We start from the raw sequence: 18,657 nt of genomic DNA on the forward strand, positions 1-18,657 counted from the left end.
TGCCCGCGCCGTCCGCCTCGCAGCATCGCGGCGGCGCCCGCCTCGCCCCGGCCAGGCAGCCGTCTGTGCGCTTCCAGCAGCGGCTGCCTGGCTTCCCGCGACATGTGCGCTGGGCAGTGTTAAAGACCCAGCCGCAAGGAAAGGGCGGAGCCAGCGGCCCCCGCCCGGCCTCGCTCCGCCCCCTCTGACTCCAACCCCTCCCCCTCCTATTCTAAGTCCCCAACTCTGCCCCCACCCTGGCAGCCTACTCCCCCAAGATAACCCCAGCTCCAGGAGTCGCGGAAGGGCAGCCGCAGAACTCCTCGGAGGTGTCTGCTGGAAGTAGGGGAACTGGGAAGTTAATACATTATTTCTCCCAGCCTAAAGAAGCTGTATTTAGGTGGGAGGGGAGATGACTGAGCTTAGGGAAAGCTTGCTGTCCAGGTCATCCTAGCCAGCCCCCGGCCTCACGGGGCGCGTGCCTGAGGGACTGTGCATGTCATTTGGGATAAATTAGGTGAAACACTCTCTAAAGCCTAGAAAGAAATGGGAAGGGATCCCCAAATGACCAAACGCAGGACCTGGGGAAGGAAAACAGAAGAGACAGAAAGGGAAGGTGTCGCCCCCAAACAGCAAGAGAATGGAGACCCGGGAGCCGAGACGCCGATTTCCAGGAGAGGCCACAGGGTGGCGCTGGAAGCCCGCGCGCAAAGGTGTGAGCTCCTCCGAGGTTGGGTGGGTGGGGGCGCAGTCTGCAGCCCCCACTGCGCGGCGCCTGGTGACCCAGCGTCAGCCACTGACCCGGGCCAGCCGGCACTGGCCCCCCGGCTGGGCAGAGCCAAGCTGGGCTGGGCTGGCATCGATCGCCGTTCTGACAAGAGCATCGATTTCTGCGCGGAGAAATTAATAGCTCTCTTAGCTCCTCGGACGCGGGAGCCGCCCGCGGGCGGAGCTGGGGACCCGTCGGTCCAAGGAGGCCGCGAACCCGGAAAGCCCCGGGTCCCCAGCAGCAGTCAGAGGGCAGGTCCCAGCCCCTTCACCCCGCGGGCCTCAAGCCGGGGAAAGGGGGAGGAAGAGGGGTTCTGGAGGAGGGACTTTTGGAGAAGGGTAGGGCAGAGAAGGGCCCAAGGAACCCGCAAAGGAAGCCTTCCGAGAGGAGAGTTTTCTCCACCAGGGCCCCAGCACAGACTGTCCCCCAATTTCCCGAGACAGAGACAGACCGACCGACCAAGTAGCCTAAATTCAGGAAGGTGACCAGACAGAAGCGGGGCCCCACGGGGTCATTGCCCTCTCCACGAGGATTTTGGTTGGAACCAAGGGACTTAACTAGGACAGAGCCTTGCGCCCGAAAGCAGAAGTGCCAGGCTCCTAAGGAGGTTGCCAGGAGCTCAAAGAGGCGAAGGACTTGACTATTCCGGAGACAGGTCGCATTCCCGCCGGGTTTCAAGCTCACCGGGTCGCTGCTGCCAGCAGTTACCCCCCAGGTGTCAAGGCAGCAGGTGGCCGAACTTAGAACCACCCCTCCCCGAGGGGCCCGGTCGCTCGCCGCCGCTCGGCCGGCAGTGCAGCCCCAATTGGGAGAAGTCCGCAGGGGCGAGGGAGGGGGGACCCACCTCAGCCGCAGCGGGGCTGGGGGGAGCTCTGTTCTTGGCCCACCATCCCCCTGTATTTTGGCCTTATTTCCCCAACAGACCTGTCCACCCCTGAGTTGTCAGGCTAAATATTTTGGCTTGGCGGGAGGGGCGGAGAGAACCGAGAGGTCCCGGCAAACCAATCCGTTCGGTCTGGGGCGGGGAGGCGGGAGCTGGGCGCGGCCCCTGCGTGCCACCCAGGGAGATACCGCGGCAGCGCGGCCAGCTGGCGCTGGGGAGCCGAGCGCGCCCGGAGGGATCCGGGGAGACTGTCCCCTGCGAGTCCCGCGCTCCCCGGGACACCCCCCCCCCGGGCTTCTGCTCCGCCCTCGGGGTTGACCGGCCTCTTGCGCTGCCTTTTGCTCTGCACCCTGTGTGACTTTCTTTCCCTGGAAGCCTCTCTGAGTCTCTTCCCGTTGCTGTCTGCATCTCTGTCCTCATCTCTCTGTCTCTGTTTTCACGCTGAGTCTCTGGCTCCAGCGGCCTGTCACCGTCTGTGTCTCTGTGGCTCTCATGACTTTTTTTCTGTCTCCTGCCATCTCTGTGTGGGATTCTTTGTCACTCTGCCCCTTCCCTTCCCCTTCCCTCTGAAGCTTGCATCTCTGTGTCCCTTAGGGCCTGTCAGGTCCTTCTCCTCCCCGGAGCCATCTGGAGAAGAGTCAGGACTGGGCACAAGGAAGGACTAAGACAATGGCAGTGCCCAGTCTGCGGCCATGGGTGGCCTGCCTGCTTGTGATCCTCCTCTCCTTGGGATTTAGCCTGGACACTCGCGAGGGTGAGTCCCCAGCACTGTCTCCTGGAGCCCCATCTCCCTTCCAGCAGACTGGGAGGCCAAACACTGAGCTTCCAGCCAGAACATGTCTATTTACTTACTTCGACAAGAAGACTGGGGTTAGGTCTCAGAAGGACTTCCCACCAGGAAGAGCATTTAGTTTCCCAGAGGTGGGCATTTTCCTCTCAGTTCCCTGGGAAATGAGAAGGACTCTGAAACAGGGATGAATAGGTGTCCTCCATTCCTGCTTATGAAACAGTGATCCCAGTAAAGCCTGAATGACAGTCAAAATGAGGGGATTAGTCTTAGAGGTCTTTTCTAGAGCCACTGAATGTTGGGAAAGGGGCCAGGATGGGAAGGGGAGCTGAAAACTAGGCACCATTAAGTAACTGAACCCATTGTGCAGACAGGAAACTGAAGCTCAGAGAATTGAGAGATCAAGCTAGGCTGGGGTCCTGAGCTCCTGTCTCCAGGTTCTGTCCCATGTCCCCCACTTTGAGGGCCCATCTGCTGGGGTAGGGAGCTTCTTTTAATTAGTCCCCAGGCTAAACACTTCCCATGTGTAGGGTTTTGGGGGTTGGGACCATGTAGACGAAGTGGCCCTCATGAGGGTGCTGGGGGCTTGGCAGGGAGAGGAAAAAGTGCTGAGGGTGGAAGATTCAAAGGCGGAAGGATGAAGAGATGTCCCTTTCCCCACACCCACCATTCCCTTCCAGACTGAGGAAACTCAGGAATCCAGTTCTCTGTGCCTGCCTGAGGGGTCCCGTGATGCCCTCAGACTGGGACTTCCAGGGGCAGAGCAGAGTCTCCCCTTCCTGCAGAGACAGAGGAGTGATGTGAGTGGGTTGGGGCAGGGGGTCCCCTGAAGAGTGCTAGTCACAGAGGCACTGCCTGCAAGGCATAGCCCCACCCCTACACCCCTCCCCTCCTCCACCCCTCCCCTCCTCCACTGCTGTGCCAGGACAGGGCATAGCAAATGCCAGCCAGGAGCACAGCTGTCAGGACAGGAGCACGGCCCTGGGGGCAGGGGGGCGGGGGAGGGCAGTGTTTGGTCAGGGGACCCAGATGTCCTGTTCCCAGTGCAGCTCTGCACACCACCATGTCCTGAAGGGAGGCAGGCAGGGGTTAACCTGTGAAGGTCGTAGATTTGTTTTTCCAAATGACTCCCATCAGGGGAGCCCTAGAGAGGCTGGGGCATGATGGGAAGTGGCATGTGGGCTCCTGAGAGAACCCCCCATCTGCCTGCAGAGCCTGATTGGCCTTTGCCTGGAGGGACTAGAAGTGTTTTCTCATTCTCCCTGTCTGTGTGTGTGCATGTGTACCTGCATGTGCTCAGACACACACACACACACACACACACACACACATACACACACACACACAGTTGCTGGGTAGAGCCAAGCACAGGGACCATTAATGACAACAGGGACAAGGTGTGAAGTAAGCCCCAGGGAGCCAGCCTAGCCTGGCCACCCCCTTTTCACCATCAGGGGATGGGCCTGGGTATGTATGATGGGTGCCTTGTTGCTTGAGGGCTGGGTAGGAAGGGAGGGAGTGGAGGCTGGAGAGGTTAGCAGGACTTGAATGGCAAGCTGAAGGATTCAGACCTGAAACTTCCCGAGTGGGGAACATGGAAGGTATCCTTGGGAGAAGTGAGTGCAGGGACCAGGTATCCAGCCCATTAGGAGAATGGTCCTACGTGCCTTGGGGAAAGAAAGAAAAGGGGGGCTGGGGCCCTGCGATCCAGAGAAGCCAGACACACCCAGGTCCCCCAGGGAGGATTGGACTTGGGATCCAGATGTCCATCGATTCAACCCACAACCCCTGAGTGCCCAGTGGTTCCTGCCCTGAACTGGGCACCATGTGGGGATGCTGACTAACAAGGGTCCTACCCTTAGCAGCCTCCCTCCTTGGAGGGGGTGACAGACAGACAGAAAGCAATGTTGGGGCAGTACCCCAGGTGTTCTGGTGTGGGTGCTGGACTAAGTGCAGCTGAGCTGAAGTGATTAACTCAGAGGGCCAGGGAAGGCGGGGGCTTGACCTGAGGCTTTCAGGGCAAGAACTGAGGGTGTTGGCAGGCCAAGGAACTCTTCTGAGGCTGGAGGTATTAGCGGGGCCCAGTTTATCAACACCCTGGAATGTCAGGCTGAGGAATTTAAACTTGAACTTTTGGCAATGGGAGGCACGGAATGTCCCTTCGAGAGTAAACAGTTGCAGGGACCAGGCATCTAGCTTTCTCAGGCCTGGGAGAGAAGTGGAGTGTCTGAAGCTCAGACTACTGCTGCCCAGTCACAGATTTCATTCATTCATTCCTTCATCAAATATTTATTGAGCACCAATTTCATGCCAGGCACTATACCAGGCACCAAGGATACAGCAATGAATTACACAATGATCCCTGCCCTTCTGGAGCTTACAATAAACAAAATAAATAAGTAAATTGTATATTAGTCAGCGTTAAGCATTTGGAGAAAAATTAAGTAGGAAGGGGAGTGGGACTTTCCTGGTGGTGCAGTGGTTAAGAATCTGCCTGCCAATGCAGGGGACACGGGTTCGAGCCCTAGTCCGGGAGGATCCCACATGGCACAGAGCAACTAAGCCCGTGTGCCACAACTACTGAGCCTGCACTCTAGAGCCCGCGAGCCACAACTATTGAGCCCACGTGACACAACTCCTGAAGTCCGCGTGCCTAGAGCCCATGCTCCACAACGAGAGAAGCCACCACAATGAGAAGCCCATGCACCGCCAGAAGAGAAGCCCCCGCTCACCACAACTAGAGAAAGCCCACGCAGCAGCAAAGACCCAACACAGCCAAAAATAAATAAATAAATAAATTTATTTATTACCAAAAAAAGTAGGAAGGGGGGTAGGGAGTGTTGCCATAGTAAATAGGATGGTCAGAGTAGTCCTTATTGAGAAGGTGACATCTGAGCAAAGACTTAAGAGAGGTGAGGGAGCCATTGAGAGGGAAGAGTGTTCTAGCCAGAGGGAACAGAAAGTGCAAAGACCCCCAAGGCAGAAGCTTGGCTAGCTTGTTTGAGGAACAGCAATGTGGCCAGTGCGTCTGAAGAAGAGAGAGAAAGCGGGTGAAGTTGGAGAGTTGCAGGGACCCTGTAGGCTGCGGTAAGGACTTTGGCTTTTCATCAGCTAGATGAAAGCCATTGGGGAGTTTTGAGCAGTGGAGGAAAGTGATCCAACTTGTGCGTTGTGTTTCCACTCTGGCTATAGAGCGGAAGAGAGAAGAAAGGGGGGACAGGGTGGAGGTGAGGAGACTATTTAGGAAGCTATTGCTGTAAAGCCAGGAGAAGATGATGGTGAAGGCAGCTCAGGTGGCCCTGGATACATTTTAAAGGTACAGCCCACAGAGTATAGGGGTTAGACAAGGAAAGGGATCATGGAGGCTTTAGTTTTGGAGTCTGACTGCAAGAATGAAGTTGCAATCAACTGAGAAGGGAACGTGAGTTTGGGAGGGAAGTTCAGAAGCTCACTTTTGCCCATGTTGGCTCATCTGGTGGGGATCCTCCAAGCTGCCAATGAGGCCTCTGAGGCCCGGGGAAGAGGTCACGCATGGGGTGCTTGGCCCAAACGGTACTGAGGGCTACCTGCACTTGTACCCACAGTGTGCCCCAGCCTGGACATCCGCTCAGAGGTGGCAGAGCTGCGTCGACTGGAAAACTGCAGCGTGGTGGAGGGCCACCTGCAGATCCTACTCATGTTCACGGCCACCGGCGAGGACTTCCATGGCCTCAGCTTCCCACGCCTCATTCAGGTCACCGACTACCTGCTGCTCTTCCGTGTCTATGGCCTGGAGAGCCTGCGTGACCTCTTCCCCAACCTAGCGGTCATCCGCGGTGCCCGCCTCTTCCTGGGCTACGCGCTGGTCATCTTCGAGATGCCGCACCTGCGGGACGTGGGGCTGCCAGCGCTGGGGGCCGTGCTGAGTGGGGCCGTGCGCGTGGAGAAGAACCAGGAGCTCTGCCACCTCTCCACCATTGACTGGGGCCTGCTGCAGCCTTCACCTGGCGCCAACCATATTGTGGGCAACAAGCTGGGCGAGGAGTGTCCCGACGTGTGCCCTGGCGTGCTGGGCGCCACTGGCGAGCCCTGTGCCAGGACCACCTTCAGCGGGCACACCGACTACAGGTGCTGGACCTCCAGCCACTGCCAGAGAGGTGGGCACTGGCACAGAACATGACTGGGGGCACAGAGGGGGCAGGGTCAAATGGGGCTGGCTGGCCATAAGATGGTATGGGTAAGTACTTTGCCGACACTATTTATTTTAATCCTCACTCATCCTATGAGGGAGGTGCTGTTGCTATTCCAGCTTTGCAGATGAGGGAACTGAGGCTCAGAAAAGTTAAACAACTGATGTAGCATAAGGCAGTCAAGGGGTGGGCACAAGACAGCATCAGGTAGTTATGGAGAGACAGTAGAAGATAGGTATAAGTTGGACATGGTGAGGAGGGGAAGGGTGGCGTGAATGGATACAAGTCAGCTGCACAGCAGCAGTATGGGGCAGTGGACAAGAGCAAAGCCGACTGGCCTGTGTTTGACTCTCGGCTCTACTACTTACCAGCTATGTTTATTTAGCTAATCTGTGCCTCAGTTTCCTCATCTGTAAAACGATCAGAGCATTGTGATGAAGAATGAGCTATTCTGTAAAACATTAGAGCAGTGCCTGGGCCATGTTAGCAGCTCTATGCTTCTGATAAAAATGGCCTCAGCACAGGCTGGCAGTATTGAAATGGGAAGGTTGGGGGCTGGGTGGAAGGAGAAAGGAGGAGGTGACAGATGAATGACAGGGCAGGTGAGGACAAATAATGTGACGTGGGATCTTCTTTAGGAGGTAAGGTACATGGAGGGGAAACAGAAGGAAAGAGTGGAGGAAAGGAGGAGTGGAATAAGGAGGGGATGGTTGGAGGAGGAAGTGAAAGTTATAGGGGAGGGAAAGAAGACCTTCAGAGACTGGAAGCAGATCTGGGGTCCCCAAGCTGAGGCTCTTTCCACGCAGCTCCTGGAGGTCAGCTCCCCTCACCCCAATGCCTCAGCGTGAGGGCAGAAGAGTAACCAGATCCCTGCTGTATCCACTGGGCCCCACCTCCCCAATATCTCCCTGTTGGCTGTAAACACAGCTGCTGCATGTCCTCTCTCTGTACAGTGTCAACACACCCTGGCTGACCCTTGCCACACGCATCGCTCCCACAGACATCCAGCTGCCACTGTGCAGAGTCGCCAGGCCGTTGGCACCCGGCCCCAAACCCATCCACATCTACTTGGGGCCACCTCCCACCCAGGGCAGAGCGCTGAAGAGGGAGGAAGTAGGGGCAGGGGCATGGGCCAAACGACCAGGGACGGCCCCTCCTCCTACACACTCCCAGACCCACCTTGCCCTGGACCTCACTCCTCAGGAGAAGCTGACTTGTTCACCTTGGCCCCATGCCTGGCAATGATCTGGGCACTAGGCCTAGACAGGACAGCAGGCTGGGGAGCAGCAGCCCTGATAGACAAGGTCACTGCTTGGTCCTGAGCTCTGACACCCCTGACTAGGCACTGTGGGAGGTGAGGAGTCACAGAGAGGGGCCACGGTCCCTATCTTCAAGAGCCCCCGTCTGCAGAAAACAGAGTCGGCAACCAGTGTCATCTGAGCTGGAGGGATTTGGGTGCAGACTAAGAGTGCTAGCCCAGGAGGAGGGGGTGGAGCTAGGACCAAGGAGGCATGGGTAAGGTCTAATGCAGCACTCTGCCCACAGTGTGCCCTTGTCCCCGTGGGCTGGCCTGCACAGTTAGGGGTGAGTGCTGCCACACTGAATGCCTGGGAGGCTGCAGCCGGCCAGAAGACCCCCATGCCTGTGTCGCCTGCCGTCACCTCTACTTCCAGGGTGCCTGCCACAGGGCGTGCCCTCCAGGCACCTACCAGCATGAGTCCTGGCGCTGCGTCACGGCCGAGCACTGTGCCAGCCTGCGCTCTGTGCCTGGCCGCGCCTCCACCTTTGGCATCCACCAGGGTAGTTGCCTGGCCCAGTGCCCTCCAGGCTTCACCCGTAATGACAGCAGGTGAGTGTCAGGTGGGCGGGGGGGGGCACCCTTGGAGCAGTGAGGAGGCCCGCACTGGTCCAGGGCTCATGCCACATCCTCTGCTTGTCCCTACTAGCATATTCTGCCACAAATGCGAGGGGCTATGCCCCAAAGAGTGCAAAGTGGGCACCAAGACCATCGACTCTGTCCAGGCAGCCCAGGATCTGGTGGGCTGCACCCACGTGGAAGGGAGCCTCATCCTCAATCTTCGTCAAGGCTGTTAGTGCCTTCCTCAGGACCATACCTCTCCTCCTGGCCACACCCTTCCTCCAGGCCACACCCCTTACAATGAGCCAGCTAAAGCACCGCTTTCCACCATCCTGGGTCCCAGCCCTGAGGGCCCCCTTCCCTTGGCCCCCATTCAGCTCCCCCCTCCCAATGGAACCATCACTTTCCTTGCCCCTGCTCCAGCCCTGTCTTCCCCATTCCCAGATAACCTGGAGCTGGAGCTGCAGCGCAGCCTGGGACTGGTAGAGACCATCACTGGCTTCCTCAAAATCAAGCACTCCTTTGCCCTCGTGTCCCTAGGCTTTTTCAAGAACCTCAAACTAATCCGGGGGGACACCATGGTGGATGGGTAAGGGGTCAGAAATAGTTCCTTCTGTCTCATCTCCTCCCCAACACTCCCAGAACTGTGGTGAAGAGTATGGGAACCAGCTCTGCTACTTACTAGCTGTGTGACTCTGGGTAGGTTACTTAACTTCTCTGGTCCTCAACTTTCTCATCTGTGAAATGGGGTTAATATAACTCTACTTATTTCTTAGGGCTGTTGTGAATATTACTTAAGTTGTTATGTATAAAGCACTTAAAACAGAGCCTGAAACAAAGTATATATTACTACATAAAATTATAGTTACATATAACTCTATATGTATTGGCTATAATTGTTATCATCTGATCCTCTTAGCTGCAGAGCAAGACTGCCTGGGTTTGAAACCCATTCCTACCTTTACCAGTCGAGGCCTACCCTTAATGTAGCCAGGATTTTTCAAAATAATGTTTTAAATTACCATCCAGCCAAGTGGTTTCTCATGTACCCCCAGGGGTGCCCCCACTCCAGCTGGAGAGGCATAGCCCCAGGCTGAGTCCCACTCCTCCCTGTGTCCCCAAAGCCAGGACAGAGCCTGGCACGTAGCAGGTGCTCAATTAATGTGAGATGAGGGAAGGAGGGAGGCAGAAAAACAGTTGACCCCATTTCACTGATGAGGAAAACACAGAGTGTGGGTGACTTGCCGGACCTCACATTTCTGGTCAGTGGCACCGAGTGGGTGTGTACGAATGCCCCGTGTGTACTGGTGTGGGTGGGCTGCTGTGTGCCGCTCCTTCCCTGTGCCCCCAGTGCAGCCCCTTCAGGAAGAACCCGTAAGACACCCCCTTCCTCACCCCTTGCCCCCACTGGCCGTGCAGAGCAAGGTTTCCTGGCCTCCCCCAGGAACTACACTCTGTACGTGCTGGACAACCAGAACCTGCAACAGCTGGGCTCCTGGGTGGCTGCGGGGCTCACCATTCCCATGGGCAAGATATACTTCGCCTTCAACCCACGCCTCTGCTTGGAACACATCTACCGCTTGGAGGAGGTGACTGGCACGAAGGGACGGCAAAACAAGGCAGAGATCAATCCCCGCACCAACGGAGACCGAGCTGCCTGTGAGGCCCAATACCCCAACCCCTGGCACCCTGGCAGTGAGAGATGTGACCCCAAGGAACACCCAGACGCACGCACACGCTGACTTTCACACACACTGAAATATACCAGACATGCTCCCGGGTGGAAGGGGACGCTTGAAGGGGACAATGTGATCATTTCTCTTCAGAGGCCACGTTGGGGGTGGGATGCTGCGGCGTCAGGGTGGGGGTTGGGAGTAGGCGGCTCAAGCAGGTGCTCTCAACACGGTCAAGAGCAAGTGTTCGCCCTTCACCCTGAACAGGCCAGACACGCACCCTGCGCTTCGTGTCCAACGTGACGGAGGCCGACCGTATCTTGCTGCGCTGGGAGCGCTTCGAGCCGCTGGAGGCTCGCGACCTACTCAGCTTCATCGTGTACTACAAGGAGTCGTGAGTGGCGGGGGCGGGGCCAGAGTGGGTGGGGCAAGAGCGGGGGCGGGGCCAGGGCCAGAGCGGGCCGGGGTCAGAGCCCGACCACGTCAGTTTGTTCACGACCGCAGGCAGGTGAGGGCAGAGCCCCGGGGGGGCTGTGGGGAGCCAGCAAGCCAGGACCCCAGAGTCGTACTCCCTCGTAGGGCCCACGTCTGGCTCTCTCCTCTCACCTTCTTCATCCCTTCGTGCCTCAGTTTCACCTTAACCAGTGATGAGGAGAGGACAATCAGGATTTCTGAAAGCCCAGGAGAGGCGCCCTGCTGGGAAGGCCTGGATAATTAAACTTCACTTCACTAGGCTAATGTTTTGTACCGACCGCATGCTCCTGCCCCAGCAGCGGTTTGGGAAGTACCCACTAATTTGGTCAGTTTTATGCATATCCTTGCCAGCATTTCATTAAAGCCTGAGGAAGGGAGGGAGCAGGGACAACCAAGGACCAGCTGCTCTTTTCTTTGGAGAGAATGTACTGACCATAGCAGGATGGATAGTGGTTAGACCACAGGAAGAACTTCTCCAAAAGCATGGCTAGGGATCAAAAATAGAACTCTTTAGAGGAGAGAGATGGATTTGGGAAGGCAAGCTGGGAGAGCAGGAGTGAGGAGTACTAACCCTCTGTGGTAGATAGAAGATGGGAGCCACCTGGTTTGGAATGATTTCCTGTGAATTAAAATGGAGAGATCTTAGTTGCCCACTAGCACAGGGCCTGGCCTGGGAGGAAGGGAGAAAAACTAATGGTGGGAGGCCTGCTCACAGGGCCAAGGCTCTCCTAGGCCTCAGTGGAAGATGAAGGACTCTAGCACGAGGAGCTGGAGAGTTTGTTAAATACAGATTCCTGGGCCCTGCTCCCACAGATTCTGATTCCATTAGTCCTGGGCAGGGCCCATAAATCTGCATTTCTAACAAGCTTCAGCATTCAGGTAATGCTGAATCTTCTGGGCCATGGACCGCACGTTAAGGAATGCTAACATGGACTGCAATGTAAAGCCCCGGCCTCCCACCCCTACCCACCGGTTGTACAGCTCACATTCTGCAGGACTATACACCACTGCCTTTGGACTCAAAGGGCAAAGAATCTTCGAGGTCTTTCAGGAAATTCCCCTAGCATCTGCCTTGCGGTGTGGCTATGGCTGTGCTCCCTTAGAGATATACTGGGGATCCTGGCTCAATTCCAGCTCTGAGCAGACCCACTCAGTGAGTGTGTCATGTCCACGAGGCACCTGCCCCAAAGGGCAGACCCACACCTGCTTCTGAATGCCCTCATACTGGAAGAAGCATGACAATGACAGTCTTGGAGTGATTCAGAGAGGAGGGGGATGCTAGAAACTGGGGTTGGGGCTGAGCTGCCCCTCATCTCTAGGGATGGGGTGTTCAGCCCATTCCAGAATGCCACAGAGCATGTAGGTCCAGATGCATGTGGGGCCCAGAGCTGGAACCTACTGGACGTGGAACTGCCCCTAAGCCGCACCCAGGAGCCAGGTGTGACCCTAGCCCCGCTGAAGCCCTGGACACAGTACGCAGTGTTTGTGCGGGCCATCACGCTGACCACTGAAGAGGACAGCCCCCACCAAGGAGCCCAAAGCCCCATCATCTACCTCCGAACCTTACCTGCAGGTAGGCTGAAGCCTTTGAAGGGGGTTGGGAGCTAAATGCCTGGGTCCTAGTGAGAATGGGGGAACCCAAGCACCAGAAATAGAGAAGCTGGGTCACTGAACACCGGGCCTATAGAGGCTGGGAGGCTGGACCTCAGAGAGAAGGGCCCATAACCAGACAGTATTTGAAAGGGGGATCTGCAGCCCCTCAGTTGTACCCTACTCACACCCCCAGCACCCACAGTGCCCCAGGACGTCATCTCCACGTCCAATTCCTCCTCCCACCTGCTGGTGCGCTGGAAGCCACCGACCCAGCGCAACGGAAACATCACCTACTACCTGGTGCTGTGGCAACGCCTGGCAGAGGACAGCGACCTCTACCTCAATGACTACTGCCACCGCGGTGCGCAAGGAGGAGGCGCGGACCGGAGGGGTTGGGGTGTCGGGCCGCGGGCGCTGCCAGTCTAACTCTTTCCTTCGCCGCCGCCGCACCAGGCTTGCGGCTGCCCACCAGCAACAACGAGCCCCGCTTCGACCGCGAAGACGGGGAGCTCGAGGCCGACAGGGAGCCTGGCTGCTGCCCTTGCCAGCACCCACCTCCTGGGCAGGTCCTGCCACCGCTGGAGGCACAGGAGGCCTCCTTCCAGAAGAAGTTTGAAAACTTTCTACACAACGCCATCACCATCCCAAAGTGCGTCTCGGCACGAGAGAGCCGGGAGGCCAGGGTGCTGACGAGCGGGGTCTGCGGGGCGGGGCGGGGCCTGGGTTGTGGGTGGGGTTGGGAGGCGGTCCGCCGTTGCAGAGGGCACTGGGGCGCCTTCCAGGCGGGCCTGACAGGGCCCCCCCCCCCCCCCCCCGATCCCCCGGTCTCCCCAGATCCCCTTGGAAGGTGACGTCCATCAATAAGAGCCCTCAAAGGTGAGCGGGGGCGGAGCAGGGGCCGAGAGGCGTGGCTCCCGGGACCGGGGCCTGGCTCTGACTCGCGCCCTCCCTAGGGACTCAGGGAGGCACCGCCGGGCAGCCGGGGCCCTCCGGCTTGGGGGGAACAGCTCGGATTTCGAGATCCAGGAGGACAAAGTGCCCCGGGAGCGAGCGGTGCTGAAGGGCCTGCGCCACTTCACAGAGTACCGGATCGACATCCATGCCTGCAACCACGCGGCGCACACTGTGGGCTGCAGCGCTGCCACCTTCGTCTTTGCACGTACCATGCCCCACAGTAGGTGACCCCCACCCCCAGCTCTACCCCGCCCACACACCGACCCCAAGGACCCTAACCAATTAGTGCTCCAACCAGCCAGTTTGACCTCCCGCCAACCTCAGGACCGCAGTTTGCTCAACCTTTCCAGTCCCCATAATCCCAGCGTTTCCTCAAACCTCCCGGTTTAGCGCCCTTGGGTTTGAGCATGAAGGTGAGAGGAAATACTTGTGGCCGGGCTGCCTGATGCCCTCTCCCGCAGGAGAGGCTGATGGCATCCCAGGGAAGGTGGCCTGGGAGGCAGCCAGTAAGAGCAGTGTTCTCCTACACTGGCTCGAGCCACCAGACCCCAACGGACTCATTCTCAAGTACGAAGTCAAGTACCGCCGCTTGGGAGAGGTAGGTACCCCAGGAAACACCCTAACCTAGCCCCAATTTGTGCCTCCATCCTCTTCCCAGCCAGCTCTTCTGTGTTGCCCTCAGGAGGCCACAGTGCTGTGTGTGTCCCGCCTGCGATATGCCAAGTTTGGGGGCGTCCACCTGGCCCTGCTGCCTCCTGGAAACTACTCTGCCAGAGTTCGGGCAACCTCCCTGGCTGGCAATGGCTCCTGGACAGACGGTGTCGCTTTCTACATCCCTGGTCCAGGTGTGCAGAGCCGCTGTCCCAGACCTGTACTCCCAAACAGCCCCACCTGGGTCCCCAGCCACATCTCCCATTGTGGAAACCACAGGCCCCTCCACCCCATCCCTCCCCCATCCTCACCTCCCATTGTGGAAAGAGAAGTGTCCTCTACCCTCTGACTTCTCCATCTTTGACCCAAACCTCTGCCACCTTCTGGCCACCAGAGGAGGAAGACTCCGGGGGGCTGCACGTCCTTCTCACTGTCACCCCCGTGGGCCTCATGCTGCTCATCATTCTTGCTGCCCTCGGTTTCTTCTACAGCAAGAAGAGGTGATGACAAGTCCCATATTGGTTCCCAACCCCCTTCTTCCCTGAGCCCTCATCATAAGGTCAGTGCAATCAGAGGGTAGTAGATGAGACAGCAGAAAGGAATTCCTTAGAAGCAGTAACTCTTCCCCTGGGGGCGGCATGGAGGAAAGAGACATACCTTTCAGTTAGGGGGACCAACTTGTCCACGTTTGCCTGGGACTTTCCTGATTTTGGTAGTGAAAGTCCCAAATCCTGGGAAACCCCTCAGTCTGGGCACACTGGGTCTGTTGGTCACCATACTCTTAGCCTGAGAACTAATGAAACTGGTCCTATCATAGCAGGGGGAGAAGCAGGAGACCTCAGGATGTGTCCTGGGATCCTGGGATTCTTGATGTCAGATCCCCCTAAGGCTGGACATGAGAGGGAACTGAGGGCAGGACTTTGATTAGCTGGGTTCTGAGGACTAGCTGAGCAGACAGCAGCTTCTCTACTTCTGTCCTCCCTTTTCCCAGCCTGTCAGATCCCAGATCCCAGGACTAGGACCAAGACTAGCTTGGAAAGTGCTTGGTGTTCCCCAGGGGTCACCCTGATCAGAGCTAGGGGTTATGATCAGCAACTTCCTTCCTCCTTGTAATGTCCCTCTTCCTTGTCCTCTGACATTGCTTCTTCCTTCCCGAGGACCCTTCCAGCCTGACCCTCTCACCTCCCATTGCAGAAACAGCACGCTGTATACCTCTGTGAATCCGGAGTACTTCAGTGCCTCTCATAGTAGGTCTGGGGGTGGCTGGACGGGTGGTGTGGGAAAGGGAGACAGGAGGGGAGAAGAGGCAGACTTCCAGACCATCTTGGAGAAGGCAGCCTTGGGACCCGAGCCCTTCAGAAGAGAAGGGGAGTGGGTGGAGGTGTGGCAGAGAGCAGTACCCTTGCCTTGTGACTCCCACTTCCTCTCAGTGTACATCCCTGATGAGTGGGAGGTGCCTCGGGAGCAGATCTCCATAATCCGGGAACTGGGCCAGGGCTCTTTTGGGATGGTATACGAGGGGCTGGCACAAGGACTTGAGGTTGGAGAGGAGCTCACGCCCGTGGCCCTGAAGACGGTGAATGAGCTGGCCAGCCCACGAGAACGCATTGAGTTCCTCAAGGAAGCCTCTGTCATGAAGGCATTCAAGTGTCACCATGTGGTAAGGGAGGGTCAAGGGCATTGTCAGGGTCAAAATTAGGGTGAAGTTCAGGTGGTAAGAGGGAAAAGATCAGAGATGATTTCAGGGCACCATCAAGTTCAGGGTTGGGCCTGTGGTTAGGATCCTAATTGGGGTAAAGCTCATGGCTGGGGTTAGAGCCGAAACAGGGTCATCACAGGGCCACGGTAGGCTCATGGCTAGGGCTGAAGTCAGTCCCGGTGGAAGTCAACACTGAGTGTTCACATCATCATTAGGATCACGGTCAGAGCTGGTTCAATCATGAAGATCGGGATGATAGGTCGATTAGGGTCATGGGTTAGCGCCAGGGTCATTGTTAGGTCAAGATGAGGGTTATGGTCATGGTTGGGGTTAGGAGGGTTGGTGTCTGGGTCAGCTGTGAGAGCAGAACAAGGTTTTGGCCAGGGAGATCAAGGGAGCTGGGTAGACCTGCAACCAGGCTCTTTATCCATCCCAGGTACGTCTCCTGGGTGTGGTGTCTCAGGGCCAGCCAACTCTGGTCATCATGGAGTTAATGACCCGAGGGGACCTCAAGAGCCATCTTCGATCTTTGCGGCCTGAGGCAGAGGTAGGGACCAGGAAGATCCTGGGTGAGGGGCTGGGGAGTTAGAGAGGACTTGGGCACAGCTATAGGGGTAATCACTGGGCAGGAGTCCAGCCTCAAGCTCCTACTTCACTAGCCCCCTCTCTTGGCTCTAGAACAACCCTGGGCTCCCTCGGCCAGCACTGGGAGATATGATCCAGATGGCTGGTGAGATCGCAGATGGCATGGCCTACCTCGCTGCCAACAAGTTTGTGCACCGAGACCTGGCGGCCCGAAACTGCATGGTGTCCCAGGACTTCACCGTCAAGATCGGGGGTACAGAGGGGGCCAGGCGGGTGGGGGCAGCCTGGGTAGAGTGACTCCCCCTAAGCGAGGCTTGAGGAGACCCAGGCCTGTCCCACAGCTCTGTCCCTGATAGCCCCCCACCCTGGATCTCAGTCTCCTCGTCCGAGGGCAGCAGGATTTGGATGGGATGATCTCTGAGGTCCTTTGAGCCCTCACATTCCAGGATTCTTGGAGGTGGAGAGGGTTGGGAGAGGTATTCCTGGGGCAGGAGCTGGTGAATGGCTCTGCTGCCCCACACCCCGTCTACCCTCACTTTCCAGACTTCGGGATGACTCGAGATGTGTATGAGACAGACTATTACCGCAAGGGCGGGAAGGGGCTGCTGCCTGTGCGCTGGATGGCCCCTGAGTCCCTCAAAGATGGAATCTTCACCACCCACTCGGATGTCTGGTGGGGCCTGGCTGGAGCTCAGGGGGTGTGGAGGCAGGGCCTTGGGAGAGGCCTGGGTGCACTCCTTAGGGTGCGCTGAGCTGCATCAAGGGTGCTGGGCTCAGGCCCTCCTCCACGTCCTCCAGGTCATTTGGCGTGGTGCTCTGGGAGATTGTGACCCTGGCTGAACAACCCTACCAGGGCCTATCCAATGAGCAGGTGCTCAAGTTCGTCATGGATGGCGGGGTCCTAGAGGAGCTGGAGAGCTGTCCCGTTCAGCTGTGAGTCACCCCAGTCTGCCCTGCCTATACCTGTCCCACCCCCGTGAGTCTGGCCCACCTCCTCTGATGCTTTTACTTGCACTGATCCCCAGCTCTGAGCCCTCCAACTCAAAATCCCCACTACAACCCCCATTTACTCCCCTGTGACCCTCTCAGACATAATCCCCCATGACCCACCCCTACAATCACACTGATTGACCCTCTCAGTGCAGGAGGCAGGACGTGTGCACCCCTCTGACACTGCCCCCCACCTCCACCAGGCAGGAGCTGATGCACCGCTGCTGGCAGCAGAACCCGCGCCTGCGCCCAACTTTTACCCACATCCTGGACAGCATACAGGAAGAGCTGCGGCCCTCATTCCGCCTCCTTTCCTTCTATTACAGCCCAGAGTGCCGGGGGGCCCGGGCCTCGCTGCTGCCCACAGATGCAGAGCCCGACTCCCCGCCAACCCCTAAAGGGGCTTCCTCAGACTTCAGCCCCCAAAATGGGGGTCCAGGGCACTGAGGGGCACCCCATTCCCTGGCTGGTTGGCCTCCCATGGGCAGAGAGGAAGGGACCTGACCTTTGCAGCCGTGAGATGCTGAGACAGGGCAGGGGGTGGCCGAGGGGGGCACAGAGAGCAGGAGCAGGACAGATCGGGGGTGACAGGGAGAGCAGAGCAGAGTCACGGCAGGACAGATTTTCTCAGGAATCTGATCCTCCATGAGGACGTAATCAAGGCCACAACAGAAGTGGAGGTTAGACCAAGGACAAGACATCCTGCCCTCTGAGTGAGAGAGCCTACTCAGACTAGGAAGAGAGACCTGCCCGCCCCAGAGGCAGCGTCTGGGGAACCCCACCCTCGGCTTCGGAGCTCCTGTGGGCATCTGGGGCCACCAGCGCGTTTGAAACCAGATGAGCAACCAGAATCGGGGCTGGAACCCTCTCTGTCTGTGTTTGGGAGGCTGGGTTTGGGCATCCACGTGACTGCTCCTCTCATCTCCTCCCCTCTGCCCCGTTCCGCGGGGGTTGTGAGGAGAACCCAGGGACCCGGGCAAGTGGGTTCCCAGCCTGGCCTGGAGGCCTGCCCTCACCCCCCTTCCTCTCCTTTGCCATACCCAAAGACCCCAAGCTTGGTGCTCCCCCTTCCTCTTCTCCAGGGCGTTCCCTTGGGGCAGATTCACCCCTTCTCCCAGTCCTTTCCCCCTCAATCCCCCTCCTACCCTTGGATTATTAAGGCTTTAATAGCCTTGCTTCCTCCCTGCCCTCACTTCTGCCCCCCACCCCTGCCTCTCATGGGAAGACTGGAGAAGGCACAATAAAGGCCGAGGTCTGTTTATACCCTGGTCCCGGGCAGCCCATTATCTCTCCATCTATATGGTGTTAACACTGGATGAACTTCCTCCCTCCCTCCTTGGGGACTTGAGGTGGTGACCCTGAGGCAGTGATATAGGATAAATACACTGCTGTCAAACACCACCTCCATGAGGACTGAGCAGCCAGGGCTGCCATGGCAGTGAAGCAGGACCATCCTGCTATTATCTGCGGCTCGGGTGGCCAGAAGTGGTTGAGCCCGGCAGGGGAACCTTCGTATCTGGCCTCCCAGCCTCACCAACCCGTCCCCTACACCTCATCCCTCCGTATTTCCACTGGGCAGACATTTCCTGGGGT

At 57.7% G+C, this 18,657-nt stretch overlaps 1 protein-coding gene across 1 annotated transcript; it reads left to right on the forward strand.

The window, feature by feature from the left end:
• The first annotated feature begins 1,810 nt into the window (after window positions 1–1,810).
• INSRR (insulin receptor related receptor) lies at window positions 1,811–18,322 on the forward strand. Its single transcript, XM_029230921.1, has 22 exons — window positions 1,811–2,385; window positions 6,003–6,554; window positions 8,133–8,436; window positions 8,534–8,676; window positions 8,890–9,034; window positions 9,890–10,104; window positions 10,386–10,512; window positions 11,927–12,165; window positions 12,379–12,546; window positions 12,639–12,834; window positions 13,020–13,061; window positions 13,139–13,359; window positions 13,601–13,737; window positions 13,822–13,984; window positions 14,185–14,290; window positions 14,985–15,037; window positions 15,221–15,450; window positions 15,926–16,036; window positions 16,168–16,327; window positions 16,618–16,747; window positions 16,873–17,007; window positions 17,268–18,322. The coding sequence occupies exons 1-22, from the start codon at window positions 2,301–2,303 to the stop codon at window positions 17,509–17,511; spliced, it is 3,906 nt and encodes a 1,301-aa protein (XP_029086754.1). The 5' UTR covers window positions 1,811–2,300; the 3' UTR covers window positions 17,512–18,322.
• Window positions 18,323–18,657: the final 335 nt, after the last annotated feature.

This window comes from Monodon monoceros, unplaced genomic scaffold (assembly GCF_005190385.1).
Source record: "Monodon monoceros isolate NGI ecotype Baffin Bay Population unplaced genomic scaffold, NGI_Narwhal_1 Super_Scaffold_18, whole genome shotgun sequence".
In the NCBI taxonomy this organism is placed as follows: Eukaryota; Metazoa; Chordata; class Mammalia; order Artiodactyla; family Monodontidae; genus Monodon; species Monodon monoceros.

Excerpts from the sequence above, each read along its gene's own strand:
- INSRR (XM_029230921.1), top strand. The coding sequence starts at position 2,301 with ATGGCAGTGCCCAGTCTGCGGCCATGGGTGGCCTGCCTGCTTGTGATC. Across the intron at positions 13,062-13,138 it reads ATCAATAAGAGCCCTCAAAG|GGACTCAGGGAGGCACCGCC; the intron begins GTGAGCGGGGGC and ends CGCCCTCCCTAG. Across the intron at positions 16,328-16,617 it reads CTTCACCGTCAAGATCGGGG|ACTTCGGGATGACTCGAGAT; the intron begins GTACAGAGGGGG and ends CTCACTTTCCAG.